At 45.2% G+C, this 19,142-nt stretch overlaps 1 protein-coding gene across 1 annotated transcript in view; it reads right to left on the bottom strand.

Annotated features, from left to right (window-relative positions):
• NSUN5 (NOP2/Sun RNA methyltransferase 5) overlaps positions 1 to 14,568 on the bottom strand; it is a 32,350-nt gene extending 17,782 nt beyond the window's left edge. Inside the window, 4 exon segments of the mRNA XM_060120125.1 lie at positions 13,345 to 13,453; positions 13,550 to 13,724; positions 14,228 to 14,350; positions 14,455 to 14,568. Of these exon segments, the coding sequence (XP_059976108.1) occupies positions 13,345 to 13,453; positions 13,550 to 13,724; positions 14,228 to 14,350; positions 14,455 to 14,547 (500 nt within the window). The 5' untranslated portion in view covers positions 14,548 to 14,568.
• Positions 14,569 to 19,142: the final 4,574 nt, after the last annotated feature.

The raw sequence follows: 19,142 nt of genomic DNA on the forward strand, positions 1-19,142 counted from the left end.
AAAATGGCCTTGGTCACAGCACAGCCCACCCTCCAGCAACATTTGTATGCAGCTGGGTTGGGAGAAACCCAAGGGTGGCTATAGCCACCTTGATTGACCAGATACGTGCAGGTATACACAAGGCTGGGCCAAATGAGGGGGATGCGCCGTCCCCATCCTGAAGATGGGCATCTACGCAAGAGTTACAAGAAATAGCGAGGGGAAGTGGGAACAAAGCGTGCTACCTATGCTCCTAGTTTCCGAGAACTTGATGAGGAGTTATTTACAACAGGCATAAGGGATGCTATCCTGCAGTCTACTCTAGGAGCTTGGCACGGGACCTTAGTTTCAGTTTTGGCCCCAATGGTTAATCGACTCATTCAGACGGGGCGGCCATGATAGCTGATCTAAGCAAAACTGAAAAGATCTGGCATAAGGGAAATAGAAGGGGAGATAAAGGCAAAGAGAAAAAAACCAAAAAGTGAGGAAACTAAACAAAGGGGCCCAACTAGAATTTCCCACAATTATGGCAAGACCCAGTATTAGCTGGAACCCGTAAGAAGAATATAGATAACCTAATCCGATCCTTTTAACCTCATGGAAAGCATTACCCAATGAAATAGTTTACTCTTCTGACAGCAAGAGAAAAACAGGAACAGGCTTAAGCTTATGCTCCACAGGGGCAGGAAGATAAAGAACAGGGGTGCATACACCCCACTCCTAGGGGTTAGGGGTGAAGTCAAGGTTGCTCCTTGGTGCGGGCAACAGGGGGCAACTGGAGGTCCCATACTGAACTATTTATTAGTCCCACACCAATAAACAGACTGTCCTGGCTTTAACAGACACTGTGCCAAGTGCACCCTGATTTATGGGAATCCAACCAAGTTCCAAGGGGAAATACAAGCCACTGATGGATATGGAGGCCAGAGGTGAGGATGAAACAAGTGAGCCTGTATTTACAAGTTGGAAGACCCCCTCACCCCCCAGACCCTGCTCGTCCCTTTCTGGTTTATATTTTCCCCATACCTGAGTATATTTTGGGTGTGGATGTCCTACAGGACCTGGACCTCATAACCACCATGAGCGAGTTCCACTTATGGATCCGAGCAGTCAAGCCTGCAATGGTGGATCATGGTAAACGGGACCCTGTAAAGTTGCCTATCCCGTGGAGAGTGGTGGCAATAAAAAATATCACCTACCTGGGGGACAGGAAAAAATAACAGCTACCGTCAAGGAATTAGGGAAGGTGGAGGTTAAAAGACCCGCACAAAGCCCGCTAAATAGTCCCATGTGGCTGGTGAAAAAACCAAACCTGGCATGATAGTAGATTACAGGGAATTAAACAAGGCAACACCTCCCTATCTATGCAGCAGTTCCAAACAGCCCAACCCCTGGATCCAATTCCTCTTCCCTTTAGACAGATCACTGTGTCTTAGGTTTGTCTAATACCTTTTTCAGCACACCCTTAGATAAGGAGTCCCAGGACCAGTTCACCTTCACGTGGGATGGGAGACAACAGACTTTTACTGTCTTACCCCGAGGTTGTCTGCATAGTCCTGCTGTATGTCATGGGATGGTGGCCTGGGATTTGGAGAACTGAGCTTTCCCTCCCTCTTTAGTTCTCTACCCTTACATGGATGACATGTCAAGCTGTGATGCCTTGCACTCTCTTCCCCAAGCCACTACACCTCTTCAGGAACATTTAAAAGCACAGAGATGGGAGGCAAACGCCAACAAGGTGTAAGGATGGAGACAGTCAGTAAAGCTCTTTGGAGTTACCTGGTCTGGCAAGACTAAAGTGATGCCTGAGGCTGTTTTGATAAAACACAGGTGTATCCCATGCCCTGACATGTAAAAGAACTACAGGTCTTTATAGGTCTGCTAGGGTACTGGCACCCTTCTATTCCCCACCTTGCCCAGATATTAAAAGCACTATATGCTTTAATGAAAAAGAGAACAATCTGGGACTGGAATACCCCACAACAAGAGGCTTCTGCAAAGGCCAAGCTGATTGTCCAAGGACTGAGGGTGTTAATACCAGATGCAAGTTGCGAATTGGATTTAAGTATATATCCAGATGGGTTTGGGTGGAGGCTCTGGCAGCAACAAGATAGGAAATAAGTCCTGCTAGGAGTTTGGTCTCAGTAACAGAAAGGGGCAGAGAACCGGTATGGTCCTAAAGAAAAACAACTGTCAGCAGTTTATCTAGCCTTACAACAAACCAAGGGTCTGACGACCGACCTACCGGCTGACATACAGAATTCCTACCTGGGCGCGACTGAGCACCTTACAAAGTGTAAGCTTACTCAGCAGAAGAGCACCCTCTCCCGGGAGGTGCATGCCTGATTAGGGCCGGTGACCTACAGCGACCCACCAAAGACCCCCGCAACATCACCTGCTGCACCCCCTCTACCACAGGTACAGGAAGATACAGGGATGCCCCCTGCTAATACATGATACACGATGTCAGCTCTAGGGCCAAGCCACTCGGCGGTCCTCCACAGCTGTTTGTTTGGCTCCGGATGTCATCTGGTTCAAGGGACTGAACAAAGTAGTCAGTGGGCAGAACCCAGAGCCACGTGGCTGGTGATTACCCACAAACCCATGCCCCTCAAGCTTGCCACTTGGCATCAAAATAATCAGGAAATATTAAATAAACCTCTGTGGGGGGCTGAATTGAGAGCTGATATTTGGACTGCCTACACGCAACCAGGTGCCAGCATGACCTTATGGCACTTGTCAACTCTGCCTGGTCATCACGAAGCAGTTGCATTAGCAAGAGCTTTGTTGCTGGAAGAATTACAGACCCCCTCTGACATGGCGGACTGGTTCCACCGAAAGTCGGGACACAGAGGCCCCAAAACTTGGGAAATAGTAAAAAAGCGGCATTTGCCTCTCCAATACACGGACCTCTGAGTCACAGATAAGGACGGTCCTCAGTGTCCTTTGAAGTGCCACCCTCTTCGACACACCCCAGGGTACGCTGGACGCTCTGACCATCCAGTTACCAGATGACAAGCGGACTACATAGGGCCTTTGCCAGTGTCAGAAGGACATACATATACTCCAACCTGTGCTGACACAGCCACTAGACTGATGCAAACCTTTACCAGTAAGAAAACCAACTAGGCTGCAACAATCAAAGGCCTGTCAAAATTGGAAGTTATGTATGGAACACCAGCCCAAACTGACATGAACAAGGAATCATTTCACTGGATGTGAAATACAAGAGTGGGCAGAAACCCCAAGAAATACTTTGAACTTTCCACCTACCATACAATCCCACCACGGCTGGCCTTATAGAGCATGTCAACATGTCAGAAGCCACATTAAAAGCCCCATCTCCTGACTGCACGTTAAGAGGTTGGCCCCTCCCCACTCCCTCCACGTTAAGAGGTCTGAAACTATCAGATGATTAAATGCTGTCCCCAGGATGACAATCTGCAGATGAATGGCTACCTGACCAGACACCAAGAGCCTGAGAGTGCAGATTCAGAAGGGAGGCCTTAAGCCTATCCTGTAAGAAGGTCTCCTTTAGCCACTGCCACAGGACCTCTGACCTAGTGTTACTGTAATTCATTAGCATTTAAATTGGTCTCCCCCTCCCAGGTGGCTTGGTATCCTAATCCTTTGGGGCATGGGACTTGCCTGGGTATTGCCTTCCCTCAATCAGGCCTTTTATATGGTAATAGGCCCCACTCAGACCCAAATCTCCTCTCCAAAGCATTAGCACAAGCAGCTGAAGTGGGTTTACTCAAGTGGGTTCCTGCTGAGGCCCCGAGTACTGAAGACATTAAAGGACAAAATGAGTCCTACCACCTGCCAGGAAAAAGGACAAAACCAAGGGTGGTTTTGGCCAACAGTGATCAAACAGCTACAGTGCTACTCACAAATGAGGATTTGCCTATCTTTCACCCCTAAAACATCTGTCTTATCACTCATAGTTTGTGTCTCATAGACTCCCTGGCTCTGGTTACCAGAAATGTCCTCCTCTCCCGGGCCTCAACATATGTGAAGGTCCACAATCGCTCTGAGTGCTGGGCCTGCGGCCTGTCTCCAATGCAGAGTAGATGCTGTGGACAGTTCATCTGTCCCACAGAACGGGACAATGGCTTGGTGACCAAAAATCCCCTTGGTGATCCAGTTCCTATACATGAAAGTTCTGTTTGATTATAGTGACTCTAAACAATATGTTTTTTCCCTGGTGCAAAACTGGTCAAGTAATCCCTGGACTCCCACAGCTTATATTTGGGATGGCTTAGTGTGGCTGGGGGCTGCACAAGGAGTCTTGATGTCCAGAGCCCCCACCTGCATAGGAAGGACCAACCACACCCAAACAAATCACAGATGTATGCGGGGCTTCCCTTTGAAGTCTGCTGAGGAACTCACAACATATCAAATGATGAATGGACAGGAACGGAAGCAGCTTCCTATAGAACAGGCGACTTCATGGCTCCCAAACAAGGGATCTGGAAATGTGGAGCTTATCTGTGGCCTTATTTGCCCTATGAGCGGACGGGCCAACGTGCCTTCCCTTCTGGGCCGTACATACACCTCTTTACTAGGAGTTCCCTATAACCTTCCTGCTATTGAGTCCAGGTGGTGGGCCCATCATAGTATGTCATGGTGGGAATGGCCGACAAACGAGAAAACCAGTGTAAGTGCTAAACTAGAAATCCAGGTGTTAGCAATTTACCCCATCAGCTTTGAATGACTCCCATCTCTCCAGGAAACCAGGAAACCACTCAAACGAGAAAGGTGGTGCTGCAAAACCATATGGCCTTAGATATGCTGACAGCCTCACAGGGAAGGACACGCACCTTAACTGGGCAGGAATGCTGCATTTACACCTTCACGTGACTCCAACATAACTGATTAACACTCCCACATGAAAACAGTCATTAATCGAATGGATGAAATCCCCTTTGCTGATGCTTCACGCACTGGCTTACTTCTCTCCCAGGTAAATGGAGAACCATAGTTCTTACTATACTTTTGTTTACTAGGAACCCTTTGTTCGGGATACAAAAGCCACCTCTCGATATCTAGCCCTAGGGTCTACGTGGAAAAATGACGGACAGGAGTGGAATCTGTGGCTGTTAACATCACTGCCACAGTACTGGGCCCTTACAGCTTCTCCTGTCCTTCGGCTGATCCTACCCAGAACTGTACTGTGCAGTAAATCACTTCTGTGTCATCAAGGGCTTTGTAATCAATAGTGTTAATAACCATTAGGACCAGGTGGCCTCCATGCTCTGTGAGTCCCCAGTGATGGAAACCTTCACTGACATATTCCCAGCGCCCACAGGACTAGTTACCCGTTCATAAATCTTGACGTAAGAATGCACGTCCTGTCTCCAAGCACCTAGCCCCATACCCTAAGTTAACTATAAAACTGTCCCAGTGGCCCCTCGGTGGTGCACAGTACAGGTATGAATGCTCCCGGATCACTGTCTGCCTGATCCAGATCCCATCCTGTGAGTAAATTACCCTATAATAAACTGATCCATTGATTATCTGGAGCTGCCTGCCTAGTTTTCAGTCTCAAGATGCTTTCTCAGTTCAGTGGGTGCTTTTTGTTCCCTCTGCCCTCCAACATAAGTGAAAAGATATTCTACATCACTAACCATCAGGGAAATGCAAATCAAAACCAAAATATCGGAGAGGAACCAAGATGGTGGAGTAGAAAGACGTGCTCTCACTCCCTCTTGCGAGAACACCAGAATCACAACTAGCTGCTGGACAATCATCAACAGGAGGACACTAGAACTCACCAGAAAAGATACCCCACATCCAAAGACAAAGGAGAAGCCATAATGAGACGGTAGGAGGGGCACAATCACAGTGAAATCAAATCCCATAACTGCTGGGTGGGTGACTCATAAACTGGAGAACAATTATACCACAGAGGTCCCCCCACTGGAGTGAAGGTTCTGAGTCCCATGTCAGGCTTCACAACCTGGGGTCCAGCAACGGGAGGAGGAATTCCTAGAGAGACAGAGTTTGAAGCCTAGTGGGATTTGATTGCAGGACTCCCACAGGACTTGGGGAGAGAAGAGACTCCACACTTGGAAGGCACACACAAAGTAGTGTGCACATCGGGACCCAGGGGAAGGAGCAGTGACCCCAGGCGAGACTGAACCAGACCTACCTGCTAGTGTTGGAGGGTCTCCTGCAGAGGTGGGGGGTGGCTGTGGCTCACCATGAGGACAAGGACACTGGCAGCAGAAGTTCTGGGAAGTACTCCTTGGCTTGAGCCCTCCCGGAGGCCACCATTAGCCTCACCAAAGAGCCCAGTTAGGCTCCAGTGTTGGGTTGCCTCAGGCTAAACAACCAACAGGGAGGGAACCCAGCCCCAACCATCAGCAGTCAAGCGGATTAAAGTTTTACTGAGCTCGGCCCACCAGAGCAACAGTCAGCTCTACCCACCACCAGTCCCTCCCATCAGGAAACTTACACAAGCCTCTCAGATAGCCTCATCCACCAGAGGGCAGACAGCAGAAGAAGAAATACAATCCTGCAGCCTGTGGAACAAAAACCACATTCACAGAAAGACAGACAAGATGAAAAAGCAGAGGGCTATGTACCAGATGAAGGAACAAGATAAAACCCCAGAAAAACAACTAAATGAAGTGGAGACAGGCAACCTCCCAGAAAAAGAATTCAGAATAATGATAGTAAAGATGATCCAGGACCTCGGAAAAAGAATGGAGGCAAAAATCGAGAAGATGCAAGAAATGTTTAACAAAGACCTACAAGAATTAAAGAACAAACAAACAGAGATGAACAATACAATAACTGAAATGAAAACTACACTATAAGGAATCAATAGCAGAATAACTGAGGCAGAAAAACGGATAAGTGACCTGGAAGACATAATGGTGGAATTCACTGCCATGGAACAGAATAAAGAAAAAAAGAAAAACAAGAAATGAAGACAGCCTAAGAGACCTCTGGGACAACATTAAACACAACAACATTCGCATTATAGGGGTCCCAGAAGGAGAAGAGAGGGAGAAATGACAAGAGAAAATATTTGAAGAGATTATAGTCGAAAACTTCCCTAACATGGGAGAGGAAATAGCCATCCAAGTTCAGGAAGCGCAGTGAGTCCCATACAGGATAAACTCAAGGAGAAACACGCCGAGACACATAGTAATCAAATTGACAAAATTTAAAGAAAAAGAAAAATTATTGAAAGCAGCAAGGGAAAAATGACAAATAACATACAAGGGAACTCCCATAAGGTTAACAGCTGATTATTCAGCAGAAATTCTACAAGCCAGAAGGGAGTGGCATGATATACTTAAAGTGATGAAAGTGAAGAACCTATAACCAAGATTACTCTACCTTGCAAGGATCTCATTCAGAGTCGATGAAGAAATTAAAAGCTTTACAGACAACCAAAAGCTAAGAGAATTCATCACCACCAAACCAGCTCTACAACAAATGCTAAAGGAACTTCTCTAAGTGGGAAACACAAGAGAAGAAAAGGACCTACAAAAACAAACCCAAAACAATTAAGAAAATGGTCATAGGAACATACATATCGATAATTACCTTAAACGTGAATGGATTAAATGCTCCAACCAAAAGACACAGGCTTCATGAATGGATACAAAAACAAGACCCATATTTATGCTGTCTACAAGAGACCCACTTCAGACCTAGGAACACATACAGACTGAAAGTGAGGGAAGCAAAAAAGATATTCCATGCAAATGGAAATCAAAAGAAAGCTGGAGTAGCAATACTCATATCAGATAAAATAGACTTTAAAATAAAGAATGTTAAAAGAGACAAGGAAGGACACTACATAATGATCAAGGGATCAATCCAAGAAGAAAAGATAACAATTATAAATATATATGCACCCAACATAGGAGCACCTCAATACATAAGGCAACTGCTAACAGCTATAAAAGAGGAAATCAACAGTAACACAATAATAGTGAGAAACTTTAACACCTCACTTACACCAATGGACGGATCATCCAAAACGAAAATAAATAAGAAAACAGAAGCTTTAAATGACACAACAGACCAGAAACATTTAATTGATATTTATAGGACATTCCATCCAAAAACAGCAGATTACACTTTTTTCTCAAATGTGCATGGAACATTCTCCAGGATAGATCACATCTTGGGTCACAAATCAAGCCTCAGTAAATTTAAGAAAATGGAAATCATATCAAGCATCTTTTCTGACCATGATGCTATGAGATTAGAAATGAATTACAGGGAAAAAAACGTAAAAGACACAAACACATGGAGGCTAAACAATATGTTACTAAATAAACAAGAGATCACTGAAGAAATCAAAGAGGAAATCAAAAAATACCTAGAGACAAATGACAATAAAAACACGACGATACAAAACCTGTGGGATGCAGCAAAAGCAGTTCTAAGAGGGAAGTTTATAGCTATACAAGCCTACCTCAAGAAACAAGAAAAATCTCAAATAAACAATCTAACCTTACACCTACAGGAACTAGAGAAAGAAGAACAAACAAAACCGAAAGTTAGCAGAAGGAAGGAAAGAAATAAAGATCAGAGCAGAAATAAATGAAATAGAAACAAAGAAAACAATAGCAGAGATCAATAAAAGTAAAAGCTGGTTCTTTGAGAAGATAAACAAAATTGATAAACCATTAGCCAGACTCATCAAGAAAAAGAGGGAGAGGACTCAAATCAATAAAATTACAAATGAAAAAGGAGAAGTTACAACAGACACCGCAGAAATACAAAGCATCCTAAGAGACTACTACAAGCAACTCTATGCCAATACAATGGACAACCTGGAAGAAATGGACAACCTGGAAGAAATGGACAAATTCTTAGAAAGATATAACCTTCCAAGACTGAACCAGGAAGAAATAGGAAATATGAACAGACCAATCACAAGTAATGAAACTGAAACTGTGATTAGAAATCTTCCAACAAACAAAAGTCCAGGACCAGATGGCTTCACAGGTGAATTCTATCAAACATTCAGAGAAGAGCTAACACCCATACTTCTCAAACTCTTTCAAAAACTGCAGAGGAAGGAACACTCCCAAACTCATTCTATGAGGCCACCAGCACCCTTATACAAAAACCAGACAAAGATACTACAAAAAAAAGAAAATTACAGACCAATATCACTGATGAACATAGATGCAAAAATCCTCAACAAAATACTAGCAAACAGACTCCAACAACACATTAAAAGGATCATACACCATGATCAAGGGGGATTTATACCAGGGATGCAAGGATTCTTCAATATATGTAAATCAATCAATGTGATACACCATATTAACAAATGGAAGAATAAAAATCATATGATCATCTCCATAGATGCAGAAGAAGCTTTTGACAAAATTCAACACCCATTTATGATAAAAACTCTCCAGAAAGTGGGCACAGAGGGAACCTACCTAAACATAATAAAGGCCACATAGGACAAACCCACAGCAAACATCATTCTCAATGGTGAAAAACTGAAAGCATTCCCCCTAAGATCAGGAACAAGACAAGGATGTCCACTCTCACCACTATTATTCAACATAGTTTTCGAAGTCCTAGCCATGGCAATCAGAGAAGAAAAAGAAATAAAAGGAATACAAATTGGAAAAGAAAAAGTAAAACTGTCACGGTTTGCAGATGACATGATACTATACATAGAGAATCCTAAAAATGCCACCAGAAAACTACTAGTGCTAATCAATGAATCTGGGAAAATTGCAGGATACAAAATTAACGCACAGAAATCTCTTGCATTCCTATACACTAATGGTGAAAAGTCCGAAAGAGAAATTAAGGAAATACTCCCATTTACCATTGCAACAAAAAGAATAAAATACTAGGAATAAACCTACCTAGGGAGACAAAAGACCTGTATGCAGAAAACTATAAGACACTGATGAAAGATATTAAAGATGATACCAACAGATGGAGATATATACCATGTTCTTGGATTGGAAGAATCAATGTTGTGAAAATGACTATACTACCCAAAGCAATCTACAGATTCAATGCAATCCCTATCAAATTACCAGTGGCATTTTTTACAGAACTAGAACAAAAAGTCTTAAAATTTGTATGGAGACACAAAAGAGCCCGAACAGCCAAAGCAGTCTTGAGGGAAAAAAACGGAACTGGAGGAATCAGACTCCCTGACTTCAGACTAAACTAGAAAGCTACAGTAATCAAGACAATATGGTACTGGCACAAAAACAGAAACACAGATTAATGGAACAAGATAGAAAGCCCAGAGATAAACTCACGCACCTATGGTCAACTAATCTATGACAAAGGAGGCAAGGATATACAATGGAGAAAGACAGTCTCTTCAATAAGGGGTGCTGGGAAAACTGGACAGCTACACGTAAAAGAATGAAATTAGAACATTCCCTAACACCATACACAAAAATGGATTCGAGACCTAAATGTAAGACCAGACACTATAAAACTCCTAGAGGAGAACATAGGAAGAACACTCTTTGACATAAATCACAGCAAGATTTTTTTTGATCCACCTCCTAGAGTAATGGAAATAAAAACAAAAATAAACAAATGGGACCTAATGAAACTTCAAAGCTTTTGCACAGCAAAGGAAACCATAAACAAGACGAAAAGACAACCCTCAGAATGGGAGAAAATATTTGCAAACAAATCAATGGACAAAGGATTAATCTCTAAAATATATAAACAGCTCATGCAGCTCATTATTAAGGAAACAAACAACCAAATCCAAAAATGGGCAGGAGACCTAAATAGACATTTCTCCAAAGAAGACATACAGATGGCCAAGAAGCACATGACAAGCTGCTCAACATCACTAATTATTAGAGAAATGCAAATCAAAACTACAATGAGGTATCACCTCACACCAGTTAGAATGGGCATCATCAGAAAATCTACAAACAACAAATGCTGGAGAGGTTGTGGAGAAAAGGGAACCCTCTTGCACTGTTGGTGGGAATGTAAATTGATACAGCCACTATGGAGAACAGTATGGAGGTTCCTTAAAAAACTAAAAATAGAACTACCATATGACCCAACAATCCCACTACTGGGCATATACCCAGAGAAAACCGTAATTCAAAAAGACACATGCATCCCAATGTTCACTGCAGCACTATTTACAATAGCCAGGTCATGGAAGCGACCTAAATGCCCATCGACAGACGAATGGATAAAGAAGGTGTAGTACATATATACAACGGAATGTTACTCAGCCATAAAAAGGAACGAAATTGGGTCATTTGTAGAGACGTGGACGGATCTAGAGACTGTCATACAGAGTGAAGTAAGTCAGAAAGAGAAATACAAATATCGTATATTAACACATATATGTGGAACCTAGAAAAATGGTACAGATGAACCAGTTTGCAGGGCAGAAATTGAGACACAGATGTAGAGAACAAACCTATGGACATCAAGGGGGGAAAGTGGCACAGGGGAGGGGGGTGGTGGTGTGATGAATTGGGAGATTGGGATTGACATATATACACTAATATGTGTAAAATGGATAACTAATAAGAACCTGCTGTATAAAAACAACAACAACAATTTAAAAAACCCAAAATATCACTTCACACCTGTTAGAATGGCTATCATCAAAAAGATAATAACAAGTGTTGGCAAAGATGTAGAGAAAAGGGAACACTTGTGCACTGTTGGTGAGAACATAAATTCATGCAGCCACTATGGAAAACAGTATGGAGGTGCCTTAAAAATTAAAAATAGAGGGGCTTCCCTGGTGGCGCAGTGGTTGAGAGTCCGCCTGCCGATGCAGGGGACACGGGTTCGTGCCCCGGTCCGGGAAGATCCCACATGCCGTGGAGCGGCTGGGCCCGTGAGCCATGGCTGCTGAGCCTGCGCGTCCAGAGCCTGTGCTCCGCAATGGGAGAGGCCACAACAGTGAGAGGACCGCGTACCGCAAAAAAAAAAAAAAAAAAAAAAAAAATTAAAAATAGAACTACCATACAATCCATCAATTCTACTTCTGGGTGTTTATCCAAAGAACACAAAAACACTCAAAGAGATACATGCATCCTCACATTCATTGCAGCATTATTTACAACAGCCAAGTCATGGGAACAACATAAGTGTCCATCAATGGAAGAAGTGGATAAAGAAATTGATATATATACACAACAGAAAATTATTCAGCCATTAAAAAGAATAAAATCTTGCCCTTTGCGACAACATGGATGGACCCTGACAGCATTATGCTAAATGAAATAAGTCACACAGAGAGAGACATACATTGTATGATCTCACTTCTATGTGGAATCTAAAACAAAAACAAAAACCCAAGCTCATAAATACAGAGAACAGACTTGTGACCACTAGAGACAGGGGGTGGGGTATAGGTGAGCGAAATGGGTGAAGGTTGTCACAGGGTACAAATTTCCAGTTATAAAATAAGTCCCGGGAATGTAATGTACAGCATGGTGACTACAGTTAATAATCTTGCATTGCATATTTAAAAGCTGCTAAGAGAATAAATGTTAAAAGTGCTCATCCTAAGGAAAAAAAATTTACAACTATGTATGGTGGCAGATGCTAAATAGGCTTATTCTAGTGACCATTTTGCAATATGTGCAAATATCAATCATCACATTGTACACCTGAAGGTAATAACGTGTTATATGTCAATTTTAAAAAAGGATGCTGCAAAATAATCCAATAATGCATTTAAGCACACTGTTTTGGCAGCATTTTTCTTAAATCTTAAATTTTGAATGAATAATTTAACGTTAAAAAAAAGAAAGTGCAGGGCTTCCCTGGTGGCGCAGTGGTTGAGAGTCCGCCTGCCGATGCAGGGGACACGGGTTCATGCCCCGGTCTGGGAAGGTCTCACATGCCGCGGAGCGGCTGGGCCCATGAGCCATGGCCGCTGAGCCTGTGCGTCCGGAGCCTGTGCTCCGCAACGGGAGAGGCCACAACAGTGAGAGGCCCGCGTACCGCAAAAAAAAAAAAAAAACAGTGCAGAGTTCAAAAGAAAGATGAATTTGGTTTGACACGTGCTGCGACTGTGGTGTCTGTGAAGCAGTAACATGAACCTGAGAGTAGGACAATAGGAGAGAAGCCTAGACTGGGAGACAGAATGATCAGGTGAAAAGTAGAAGTCAGAGCCAGAGAAGAAATTGAGGGATACATTTAGAAAAATGTATCAGTAAAACAGGGCTCCCAAGAGAACCACTGTTTAAAGGATGAAGGAAGACAGGCCTTGAAAGGAAATGGAGAAACTGCTGTAAAAGTAGGAAGCAAACCTCAGCGCAGTCACAACCACCCTGACTCTCTCCCCACCGATCCCTTTCCCCAGGCTCCTTCCTAGATGAGGGCAGCCAGTCACGGTTCTAAACTCACCTGGAAGCCTGACCCTGGTAGGAGAATCCTTGTCTCTTAAAATAATCAACTGCGTCCTCAGAGCAGGTCTTGAGAGTGTTCACTCGTACAAATCGAGGCACCTGGGAGGCTAGGAAACCATCAGCAGTGAGTGGGCAGGAACATGGACGGCCCTCTCCTGAGGGCCCCATGGCTACCTCCACCTCCACAACTCCTTCCAGCTCACCTGGGCCAGGTTTGGATCCCCCTTCCAACAGGTCCTCATTCTGGCTCACACCTCGGCGAACCTTGAGCCGGGCCAACTCGGCCTTCAGCCTTGCCTGGTGCCGGTCCAGCAAAGGCTTCCATCGGCCCCCGCGCCCTTTAAAGCCTCTTCCCAGCAATAACTCATATACTAGCACCTGGGGATGGGGAAAGGAAGACAGAAAACCCTGAGCATGAATATCTTGGAAGGCCACAGTGTTGGAACTGGAAGAGCTAAACAGACCACCTGTCAAGACGGTAACAGGTAAAAGTGAAACACCTCATTCAAGGTAACACAAGAAATTAATGGCAGGTACATGATTTAAGCCTGGTGCCTTGCTTCCCAGTCCTGAACCCTTTCCCCACGGCTTCTCACCAGGAAAGCTCTGGATGCCAATCCTCCTCCCTGGTCAACATCACCGTTTTGTTTTACCTAGAGTCCCTGCCGTCGCTACTTTGCACTTCCGTTCTTTATCTTTCACACAAGGCTCCAAGGTAAAGCATGTTCATCCCACCTCAATTCATAACCCAGCGAGGGGCTGCGCCTCCTCATTCTAGAGGAGCGACTTGACAGAGTCACACCGTGCACGGTGGCGGAGGTGGGACCAGGTTAGAAGGGGCTCACCCCGCCCGCCCCACCCCACCCCACCCGACCCGTCACCTTGGCTAGGTGCGGACGCAGCTTCTTCTCGGCGCGGAGGAGGCCGGCGCTGGCGATCACTGCGTCCAGCACGGCGGAGTAGCGCTGCGTCTCGCACACCAGCGCGTACAGCTGCTTCACGTTCTGCGCGCGGCCGAGAGAACCCAGGTGAGGCGGGGGCCGGGCCGGGGGAGGCCCCCGCCGGGCCCCACTCCCGGGCCCGAACTCCGAACCCCGTACCCCGCTACCTGGAAGCTGCTGCCGTACACCAGCCCCTTGAGGGAACCCTGGCGACTCTCCACGCCGGCCAGCACAGCCGCCGCCGCTGCGTACAGCGCCATGCTCCGCGCCCACGCGTGCGCCTTTACGGCTCTGTCGCGAAGCGCGCCCGGCTCCGCACCGCCCATCCCGCCCGGACTTCCGGGGTCAAAGGACACGGAGGTTCCGGATCCGGGAGCCACAGTGCCCATCCAGGTACCCACAGGGCGTGTGCCAGGTGCCTGGCAGGGAGTGGAGGCCGACGCTGGGAGCCCGGTTCACCACTTCTTCGTAGCTCTTCTCTTTTTTCTTTCAATCTTTGCCGATTTCACAGGCAAACAATGAGATTTTATTGATGTTTTAATTTCTGTGATTGAGGTTGAATATTTTCATATATTATTGGTCATTTGTATTTCTGTTGTGACATGTAGATGTCTTTTGTTCATTCTTCTACCATCTTTCCCTTGGTGATCTTTATGGATTAACAATATATACCTCTTATCTTAGGTTTTGCCATTTTTTCCAGTTTATTGTTGCTTTTTTTTTTGTTTTCTGGCCGTGCCGCTCAGCCTGCGGGATCCTAGTTCCCCCAGCCAGGGGTGGAACCCGCGCACCCTGCAGTGGAAGCACAGAGTCTAACCACTGGACTGCCAGGGAAGTCCCTATTGTTGCTTTTTAATGCGGTTTATAGTTGTTTTGGGCAACATAGAGTTCTCATTTTTAAGATACTTACCTTTATGGTTTCTGCCTTTGGTGTCATGCTTGAAAACTGCTTCATGCCTCTACAATATAGAAATCACTTATGGCTTCATCATTTCACACTTAAATTCCTTTAGAATTAGGTTTGGCACGTGATGTGAGAAATAGCTCTTTGTTTCCCAATGGCTAGCCTCTTATGCAATCCTTGTGAGGATTCATCTATAGGAACGTTTCCCCAGCCTCACCCCTAGGAGGACAGGGATTGTGTGGTATTTGGGTCTACAGCACCCATGTGGTTACTGGTTACATAATGCGTTGATTGAGAAGAAAAAAACAAAAAACAAAAAACAAAAAACCAGTACACTTGTATCTCAAGCATTCAAGTAGACAGGACTCCATGAACTAGAATATTCCAGCCTGTATATTCTCTGTATTACTAACAGCACATAAGCAAGCATTTTGCAAGAAGGTTGACTCTAGTCCACAATAAAATCACTGAGTCACTTAAAGGTTTAATGCACTCCTGTAGCTATAGGTTGGTTCATAAGTGATCTTTTAGTGGAACTCTCCTCCTCCCCCATCAAATTACATCATCTGTTTTCTTCATAGCACCTATTCCATATGTGGTTATGATTTATTCTCTTGTCTCTCCATCTGGCTCCATGAGGGCAAATCCTTGTCTGTCTTGACACTCATCTACCTTTAGCTCCAAGACCAGTGTCTTTCTCACAGTATGGACTTAATAAATACTGTTGAATGAGTGAAGGAGTGAATGGAAGAACAGAGCACAAATTGATGTGGTTCTGGACAACCAGCTGTACTGGAGTTGACCCATCCTAAAATAATCCCCCCTCCTTCAGGTGAGTGGGTAACAGGTACGTCAATATTGATAAAAGTCCACAGTTTATTCAGATTTCCTTAGTTTTTACCTGATGTCGTTTCTGTCCCTGAATCTCATCCAGGACACCACATTACATTTAGTCACGTCTCTCAAGGTTCCTCCTGTCTGTGACAGTTTCTCAGACTTTCCTTGTTTGTGGTTACTTTGATTACCTTAAGGAGTCCTGGTCAGTATTTTGTAGAACGTTCCTCACTTGGAACTTGCCTGATGTTTTTCTCATGATTAGACTAGGGTTATGAGTTTTGGGGAGAAAGACCACAGGTAAAGGGACATTTTCCTTACATCAGAGCAAGGGCACATAGTACCAAAGTGACATCACTGTTGATGTTAACCTTGATCACCTGGCTGAGGGAGTGTTTGTCCAGTTTCTCCACTGTAAAGCTTCTCTGTAACCCTCTGTCCTCTCTGGGAAGAAGTCACTATGTGTAGCCCACATTTAAGGAGCAGGGGAATTATGCTCCCCCTCCTTGAGCGTGGAGTAGCTATGAAAATTACTGGGAATTCTTCTGCACAGATTTATCTCTTCTCTCCCATTTAATTAAACAATCATTTATATCAGTATGGATTCAGGGATATTTATTTTATACTTTGGACTGTAACCCAAAATATTTTGTTGCTCAAATTATTCTTGTTTTGGCCACTGGAAGTGCTTTCAGTTGGCTCCTATATCCTTTTCACAGGGCTCTACTATACTTTTTTTTTTTTTCATGTTTGTCTGGTTTTGAGCATTTCCTTGCCTTCTGGCACTACAAGATACCAAGGCTCATTTGGTGTATTTCCTGTTCTAGTCCCAGAATTAGCCAGTTCTCCAAGGAGCCCTCATTCCTTTTACTGTAGAATGGTATTAAGAAATCAAGATCTGAGTGATAGCTGACCTGGGTCTTTTAATTTTTTTTTAATGTTTTACTTATTTGTTTATTTTTGCCTGTGTTGGGTCTTCATTGCTGTGTGCGGGCTTTCTTCTAGTTGTGGTGAGCAGGGGCTGCTCTTTGTTGCAATGTGTGGGCTTCTCATTGCAGTGGCTTCTCTTGTTGTAGAGCATGGGCTCTAGATGCGCAGGCTTCAGTAGTTGTGGCACACAGGCTCAGTAGTTATGGCTCACGGGCTCTAGAGCACAGGCAGGCTCAGTAGTTGTGGCGGCTTCTCTTGTTGCGGAGCACAGGCTCTAGGCACATGGGCTTCTGTAGTTGTGGCACATGGGCTCAGCAGTTGTGGCTCACAGGCTCTAGAGCATAGGCTCAGTAGTTGTGGTGCACAGGCTTAGTTGTTCCACAGCATGTGGGATCTTCCTGGACGAGGGATCAAACCCATGTCCCCTGCAATAGCAGGTGGATTCTTAACCACTGTGATACCAGGGAAGTCCCACTACCAAACTTTTTAAATGGAGAATCAGCAATCCTTGCCTTTACGTCTTCATCACATGCTATTATCTAACTGCCTGCGGTCCGTTTTCCACCAGCTGCACTGAGATGGGTCCCTCCCAAACTACCAAGAATCTCCAAATATTCCTTAGGCCTTTCCTGCTGAATCTGGGGTTTCATGGCACTGTTGAACACACCTTCTTTGTTGGAAAGCTTTGGCTTCTATGACCTCTCCTGCTAGCATACCCTCCCATCTCTCTGCCCATTTCTAAGGTTCCTTGGCAACCCCGTCTAAGCTGCTCCCCTAGGTTCTGGTGTTCCATTCTCTGACCTCCTTTCTGTCAGTCGGATATTTCCTCCCTGGGCAGACTCGCCCACTCCCACGCTGTCGTCATCACAGGACAAAGTTAACATACACTAAAGTAGCATAGATGCCCCCCACCCCGGATCAGCCCCCACCATCATCTCCAGGCCCAGCTCCAGCTGCAGCATCCCTTTTGGACCTAGATCCCTGAAGGCTCTTCTCCTCTGCCTGTCTTCCACTTCTTTCAGCTTAAATGCCAACTCCACATGAAGAATTAACTGCTCTTTTCTCTGCCTTCTGCATATTGGATGTGTATCAGTTAAGATCTTTCGGTTGCAAACACAAACACTAACTCTGGTTAGCCAAACAAAAGAGGGGATTTATTAAATGGGTGCAGAAGTATGCCATTGTGTCTGTCAGGGTCTGGCTGGAGGCAGAAAGGTGCACATAAGGGAGTAGTTGAGGGGAGTTTAAAGAAGGGACTATTTCTAAAAGAACAGTCAGAGTTAAGGGGACCTACAGAAGATGGTGTAGTGCTCACTCTTCACTGACAGGAACAAGGGAAGAGTAGCAGAGGGAGAGGTTTGCCTGCCAGGAGTCTTTAGTAGAGGGAAGGTGCCAACGCATAGCCCAGCAGGCAGAAAACCAGGAAAATAAATACCTCCAACTCCCCCTCCTGCCCTGGGATCTCCTGCCAGGCCCTCCCCTCAGCTGAACCCAACAGGAAGCCAGAGGGGTTTGCATTCCAGCGGGGCCAGCCTCCCAGGACACAGCATGGTGGAGAAGGGTGGAGAGTGGAGGTAGATTGATGGAATTGAAGGAAGAGCTGCAAAACCAAAAGCCAAGTCTGGAAGGTGTCAAGCATACAGCAACCAAGGCCAAGGCCTGACAGATTCAGCTGATCAAGAGACAACAACCAGCTTTTGATTCAGTTTATTACTTACATAGACAGCAGGAGGAAGATTAGCCAAAGGCAGAAGCTGCACGTGGGCCTTGTTGCCCACGCCAAAAAGGATGGTGTGGAAATCAAAGGGCTCGTGGCTGCAACTTGACTTGTGGGATATCCCGTTGCTGAGGAGCCAGTTCTAGATGCGGCTAAGCTCTTTTATAGACTGCAGCCCTACTGGGAGGGAAGGGAGGCAGAAAGCTTCAGAGCTTCTCACAGCCAGGGAGGTGATGTCCTGAGTCTCCCGTGAGGATAAGGAGGTCGGTAAAGATGGCCTTGAGGTAGCGCCTCACGGTCTTCCTCCCTCTTCTGTTCCTGGAGGATCGTTCAGATAGGCTGTGGGTTGAGACTTTGTCTGTGTGGCCGATGTGGATTCATGCCAGGGCGACAGGGCAGGGCTGTGACCCAAGGAAGGCTCTTGGACAGGTCCACAGACCTCAGGGCACAAGGCTGGGGAGCTTCTCTCT

The sequence above is a fragment of the Mesoplodon densirostris genome, chromosome 16 (genome assembly GCF_025265405.1).
Source record: "Mesoplodon densirostris isolate mMesDen1 chromosome 16, mMesDen1 primary haplotype, whole genome shotgun sequence".
Lineage (NCBI taxonomy): Eukaryota > Metazoa > Chordata > Mammalia > Artiodactyla > Ziphiidae > Mesoplodon > Mesoplodon densirostris.